General features: G+C 40.7%; 1 protein-coding gene across 3 annotated transcripts in view; it reads left to right on the top strand.

Annotated features, from left to right (window-relative positions):
- The window catches only part of LOC311052268 (adhesion G protein-coupled receptor D2), a 156,828-nt gene extending 150,195 nt beyond the window's left edge, over positions 1-6,633 (top strand). For all 3 annotated transcript variants that reach the window (XM_084067158.1, XM_084067159.1, XM_084067157.1), the window contains one exon: positions 4,870-6,633. In XM_084067158.1, the coding sequence (XP_083923284.1) occupies positions 4,870-5,007 (138 nt within the window). In that variant the 3' untranslated portion in view covers positions 5,008-6,633. The remainder of the gene's footprint in view (positions 1-4,869) is intronic.
- Positions 6,634-7,180: the final 547 nt, after the last annotated feature.

Genomic DNA, 7,180 nt, shown 5'->3' with positions numbered 1-7,180 from the left:
TCTTGAGTGTGTGTGTGTGTGTGTGTGTCTGTATGTGTGTTTTTAATAAAAAAAAAAGAAAAAGATGTCGGCACGAACCGCTTTAAAAAGGTTCAAGGTTCAAGGACGTCTTTATTGTCCCCGAGGGACAATTGGTGGTCCAGCCAAGCAGTAACCACACAGCCATCAGACACACAATAAATACAAGATCACGACTGAAACCCATATTGAATTATTGCAAACGCCAATGGCAGCAGGTACAAGTGAGTTCTAGGTGTCACAATATTTGTTGGTTTTGATTCCTCAACATTGTGGCAGCATTAGCAACAATAACAAATAAATAATAAAGAATTGCAACGATTGCAAGAATAATAGCAAGTGTGTGTGTGTGTGTGTGTGTGTGTGTGTGTGTGTGTGTGTGTGTGTGTGTGTGTGTGTGTGTGTGTGTGTGTGTGTGTGTGTGTGTGTGTGTGTGTGTGTGTGTGTGTGTGTGTGTGTGTAGCTGCCTCTGCACAAAGCAGACTGTACCTGTAGTAGAATGTACCTGTAGTAGACTGTACCTGTAGTAAATTGTAACTGCAGCCAGACAGGAGTTACTCATTAGTTGAACTCATCTGCCACCCAGGGTTAACTGGGCCTTCTTCAATGCCCTGACCTTGTTGTACGTTGTGATAAAAGCCGTTGGAAGGCTGTGCAGGCCATTTTGGTGCACAATTAGAACACTGCCCTGCAAGTTGGTTCTTTGAGGGCAAGGAAGTGACCCGCACCAGCTGACAAAGAAACTCGATTCGACGATTCAACAATTTTCAAACATTTAGAACTTTCGTAGCGTGCGATATAAAAAGTACATGGACGCCGCTGGACTTTTCTGCATAGAGCTTCCACAGACACGAGGCTCGAAGGTCAGCTTGTTGTGGATGACAGTGTTGCGAGGTATTTGTATAGGATAGGGCAAACCGTGTTTGAATTAGATGTTCTATCCCTGCACACGCTAAATGGATTTCTGAAGTGGCTGCAGTCGGGGGGCCTTTCAATCGGATGTAACCTTGGGTCTTTTTTATGTGAGCTCTGTAGAATTTAAGTGCCGGTATAACATGAGCGCCACTGAATGCATACTCCTCTTTTTTCCCTCTCTCTCTCTTTCCTGAAATTGAAAAATCTCTACAGACCCCTCCTCCTCCCCATTGTGTGGGGCAATTAACAGAACGCTGGCGGCAGAGAGGTTCAGGTGCTTAAAAGTTGTATTTTTTTCCCCTCCCTGTATCTCTCTCTCTCCCTCTCTCTCTCTCGTACCCGCATCTTAATGACTAATAAAGGATAAAAGGATAAAAAAATAAAAAACATTGCAATGCTGTAGGCTTCATCTTTATGTGTAATTATGTATTATGCATGCGTCCGAATGAAACGGTAGTGGCCTTCGGACTGCTCCCCATCTCCTAACCTGCTGTATTTGTTTTGCATGCCCAAGTGAGGCTTTTGCATAACATTCACGCGCCCGTTTCTCGATTCCTATGCAAACGTGCCGTCTATTAATTGAATTTGGTCTGCACATTTTATTTTATAATTTTTTTTACGTTTGTCTAAAGGGCTGGTGAACAATGAGTGCCTCAACCCGCTGTTTGGCATGAGCAATTAAATACTTGACTAATTGCCTCTCTGAAGGGTTCATTTGGCCTCCTCCTCTGTCGTTTTCAGACAGCTTTCACTGCCTTTAAGCTTACGGACAGGTGAGTGAAACTTCCACATGGGCAGTGCCGCCATGCAGCACCTGTTTTTTGTGCGGTGCAGTGAAGTTGGGCTGGGTATTGCCTACTACAGTGGTTCAGGCTGTGACCCCCCCTAAATAATAATAAAAAATAAAGCAGCGTTGCGAGGCGTTTTTTATTTTCAAAAATGCTGCCTCTTCCTTATAATATTTGACAATTTGGCCAATGTTTGACCAGTTTTTATATTATAGTTTGTTGATTACTTTTGATGCAGTAATGGTATTTTTTCTTTTCTATCTTTTTCCCTTATTGTTAGGCATTAAAAAGGTCTTAAAGTCATTAAGGACCCCCCCCCAAAATCATGTGGACCACTGGCTTACTACACAATCACTACAGGTTGATTTTGAATAATGACCTATCCTACAGAATTTACGACAAAGAGCTTTTCTTTATTATTCTGTATAACAGTAAAGGCAAAGCCTCAAATATTGCACACATTAAAACACTTACATGTCAGGCTCACAGAGATCTTTAAAGTAAAATAAAATACATTTCTAATACCACATTTCCTATCAATAAATGCAATTAAAATATAATCTTTTTTATGTTGCTTAAAATGGCCTTTTCTGTATGTTTATTGTAACAATAATCTTGCAAACAGCTCATGTCTGAGTCTCAGACTAGAGCTGCTTGTATTATGTGACACCATAGGTGATGTTTATTTTTCAAAACTGCTGCTCACACACACACACAACCACACAACATTTCCTGTCATATTGATACAGTAGCCACTGTATCGATAATATGCGTATCGGCAAATATAACGATACAATATATTGCTGTATCAAAAAAAATTGCCCAGCCCTAGAGAGAGTGGTCAGGAATGTGATGGTAGCAGGAGAAGATTGACATTCGACCGAGATCTCTAGATAGATTTGAACCTACAGTAGGATGTTGCAGCTGAATACAAGAACGCTCGCCCCAAAACACGCTCGCCCCTCGTCAACTCCGTCTCCACCAGGTATTCCTAAACGTAACCTCAGTAAAACTATGCCTAAACCTAACCTTAATCCTAATTGAACCTCCGTAAAACTATGCCTAAACCCAATTTTATTCCTAAACGTAACCGCAGTAAAACTATGCCTAAACCTAACGTTATTCCTAAACGTAACCTCAGTAAAACTATGCCTAAACCTAACGTTATTCCTAAACGTAACCTCAGTAAAACTATGCCTAAACCTAACCTTATTCCTAAACGTAACCTCTGTAAAACTATGCCTAAACCTAACCTTATTCCTAAACTTAACCTCAGTAAAACTATGCCTAAACCTAACCTTATTCCTAAACTTAACCTCAGTAAAACTATGCCTAAACCTAACCTTATTCCTGAACTTAACCTCAGTAAAACTATGCCTTGCCCTAAACTTATTCCTAAACTTAACTTCAGTAAAACGGATCCAAAAAACGCTGGGGGCGAGTGGTCTGTGAAAGAAATGGGGGGAGTACATATGGGGGCGAGCTTTCCGGTTAGCTTGCAGCTATGTGAGCTATGAAAGCTATGTGTACAGCCAAAAGGAGAACGGGAGAGCCTCTCAAGAACCAATCATATGTACAATGACAGGCATCCATCACTATTGTATTATGTTCCATTCTATGTGTTTGACTAATCAATGGGGTCCATACAGTACAATGCTCTACAATCGATTCACTCCACAGCGCTATTCTTTATACTTCATGTTATTGTGTGGTGAAAAGTAAAAAGGTAATTGGATATTGTTGTGATCTTCTATTTTCACTATTTGAAATAGGGCCTCAGCCTCTCTCTCTCTCTCTCTCTCTCTCTCTCTCTCTCTCTCTCTCTCTCTCTCTCTCTCTCTCTCTCTCTCTTTCATGACGTAGACGTCTGGGTGAAAGTGAAAGATGTGGTTCCAGATGGTAAGAGCTTGGGATACTGACAGACACAACTTGAGGCTGTTTGTTCGATGTAGGGTAAACTCGTTTAGGAACTGACAGTGCGGAGTATGTGTGTGCGTGTGTCTCTGTGTGTGTCTGTGTGTGTGTGTGTGTGTGTGTGTGTGTGTGTGTGTGTGTGTGTGTGTGTGTGTGTGTGTGTGTGTGTGTGTGTGTGTGTGTGTGTGTGTCTCTGTGTGTGTGCGTGCGTGCGAGAGAGAGAGAGAGAGAGAGAGAGAGAGAGAGAAATGTGTGTGTAGATGTGTTTGAGGTGGTGCCCGTGTCTGTGCACACACACGCACACTCACAAATGTTTGTGTGTGTGTGCATGCGCATGTGCACCCACACGCACACACATGCATAACGAGAAAGCAAAGCTGCTTTTGAGTGCATGTGTGCGTGAGTGTGTGCGTGCGTGTGTGTTGCTTTCGGCAAGTTATTCATTTGTGTGTATTTCTTTATTTCATTTTATTCTTCTCTTTCTGTTTGGTTGTGTTGTGAGTGGGGTCGGCCGTCTCTACCTTCGGGGACGCGCGCAGCATGCATTTCTGAGCGTTTTCACCTGAGGCTGCACTTGTTAGAGCGCCAGCGTTGTAAATGTATATACATTATTTATACAAATTCATGGGGAGTGAGAGCAGCTCTAATGTGTCTACAGACAGACAGACAGGCCATGCAGGCACTGGAAGCCAAGCTCCCAGTCAGGATTGTGTAGCACCAGAGTTGACAGACCACTCACCTGTGACCAGCATGTCTAATGAAGAAGCTCTCTAAAATACTGCCAATGCCACTGGTGGAAAGTAACCAAGTACATTTACTTGACTACTGTATTTAAGTACATTTTTTGAGTATCTGTACTCGTATTTGTATTTTTCCATATCGTTGCTGTACAGGCAGAAACCTCCTATCTCCATATTTTAACTTTAACTATTTTAACGACGCGTTTCCACTCGACAGAGACGATATTTAAGACTTTCACTGCACAATATTTCAAAGATAAATACCGTACTTTACTTTTGACTCCAAAAAAAGTATATTATGAATTAACCTATTATCATTTGAACCTAAGTCAAATACTAGACTGGCGCCGGTCTACTTGTGAAGTCGGGAACGATGCAAATTAGGCTTAAACCCTCTGGATTCTTGATTCAGAACCTTTTCTTGTGTATGTGTGTTATCAGCATGACTAGGCAGTGAATTGACATCAACCCCTGTTGTTGTTTTTTCCTTCCAGGAGGCTCCTCCCACAGACGTGGATTCCATGACGACGGGCTGTAGTCTTCACGTGCCCATGGAGCTGGAGTTCACCACTTCCTGTTTCCCTCGCAGCCACGCCCCTCGGAAGAGCTACGGTCTCGTCTGCATAGACTGAACCGCAAACCTCAGTTCATTGTGATTTGATATAGAACTTATTATATCGCTGTTGTCGGGCAGAAACCAACCAACCAACTTTTCAGGAAAAAAAAAAAAAAAAACAACACGTTTTTAAAACAACACAATACTGCCTCATCAAAGTGGGTATTGTGACTTTATACATTGTAAGATACTTGCATGTGTCATTATATTATCATCACTTTACCCAAATCCATCTCAAATGGAGTTCTTTTTTTGAAAGAGGATTTTGACCAGTGAATGTGGAGATGGTTGTTTTGTCCATCATTGATTAGAATGACAAAGTCAGATGGGAGTTAAAAGTTGGAGTTAGGTCGTTTGACTGACAGTTTGAGGATCCAATGGAGTTAGGAGGTTTAGTCAGAAGCGCTTTTTAATACTTTTCATTGGTTCAATATTTATAAAACACACACACAGACGTTAAGGGTGTTCAATAGCACTGATTTATGGAAAACAAAAATACGCAGATAGGTGGATTGCGCAACGATATAAAATTATTATTATTATTTCTGCTTGCTTTTCTTTAGACAGGACATTGTAGACTAAAGAGGCAGGACAACATGGTTTTCCTCAGCATTGATTGAACCCGGGACATTGCAGTTATGGGACGCACTTATCACTCAACCACCGGAGTTCTTGTTATTATAACTATGTATTTCTTATTATTTCTCCTGTTTCTTTGGCTGTTGATATTTTTGATATGTGAGTGAACTAACCCGTGGAACAATTAAAGGGGGTGTGAGTGATATATCTATATTTGTTTTTGTAAAAAGTAGAAGCGTTAAATAGCTGATAGTAATCATATATAAATCATATAATTATATCAATAAAATATAGTGTTTGTTCAGTTTCAGTAGTCTACCCATCTCTCCAGCTCTTCATTAAACAGAAAACTAATTGTCAGGTCAGGATACCAATGTCATCCAATCAGGAGAGAGAACTCCACAAAGATCATTTATCAGCTTCAGTTGTATCGTGTTCCAGTTTTGTCTGCTCATTGATTACTATCAGAATATTATAGCGCTTTAACTTTTAAACAAAAAATTAGATATATAAAAATAATAATAACCACACCACCTTTAAATCTACTTTATTTAACATGCATTGTGTTGTGTTGTGTTGTTGTGTTTGCATTGTTAATCTCTTGTTATAGCTTGCTTTTGTTGAATTTTGTTCCATAAATGTAAATGTTGACATTTTATTCATTCTTTCAATGTTTTTACCGTATGGCATGGCACCTAGGGACTGAGCCGTCTAGAAAAGGAGGTGCGTGCGTGTGTCTGTCTGTCTGTCTTTCTGTCTGTCTGTCTGGCTTTCCTGAGCTAATCTTGGAAACCACTTGACCGATCAGTGCCAAATTTCCAGTAGGCCAATAAGCCAAGGAAGTCAATTCCCCAATATTTTTCACTATTGTGAATTTTATTTTTGTTTGAGTATTTTTTTCACATTTTGTGAATGTCAGATGCGTCTCCCTCCATATTTGGGCAAGGCTGACATCATCATCATCAGAGATCCACAGGGAAGCCACGACATCAGTACTCCCTGTCTTGTTTTCTGTATTCTTTGTACCTTGTTCAGATCCTAATAAAGCACGCTTAATTTTTAACATCAATAAATTGTTCAGTCATATGTATTTATCCCATGTATTTAGCCTCATGGTGAGGTGTGCTCGATCGGTTGCTTCTGCTACAGACAGTTTGCAGGTTCGAGTCCCACGCCCATCAAGGTACTTACAGACCTTTTGGAGGGACAGCGTCTCTCCCTCTGTTTCCTGAGGTAAAGGTGTCGAGCGCCTTATTTTATGGCTTTTAAAACTGCTGTTCATGTACAACAATAGGCTGTTTATGAGCTCATTCTCACTTGCATCTTCCATGCTTCTGTGGCATGAGAGCTGTGTCAGTGATTTTTTCGGATTTAACTTTCGTTTCGGTAGTGACCAACTTTCGTTTCGGTAGTGACACAATGGTGAAAAAATAAATTTACTAAGTCCAGAGCTCGATGAATGTTAGGGACCAAAAAATGTCACTACAAAGTACTACCAATCAACTCTAAATTGCCTGAAACGTACTCCTAACAGGTTTTTGGGGGGACGATTTTGGCCTCCACACTTGGTGATTTTTTCGGATTTAACTTTCGTTTCGGTAGTGACCAAC

This window comes from Gymnoscopelus microlampas (genome assembly GCF_963454915.1).
Source record: "Gymnoscopelus microlampas genome assembly, chromosome: 9".
NCBI lineage: Eukaryota > Metazoa > Chordata > Actinopteri > Myctophiformes > Myctophidae > Gymnoscopelus > Gymnoscopelus microlampas.
The sequence above is the reverse complement of the archived record's forward strand: the minus strand, read 5'-3'. Positions and strand labels throughout refer to the sequence as shown.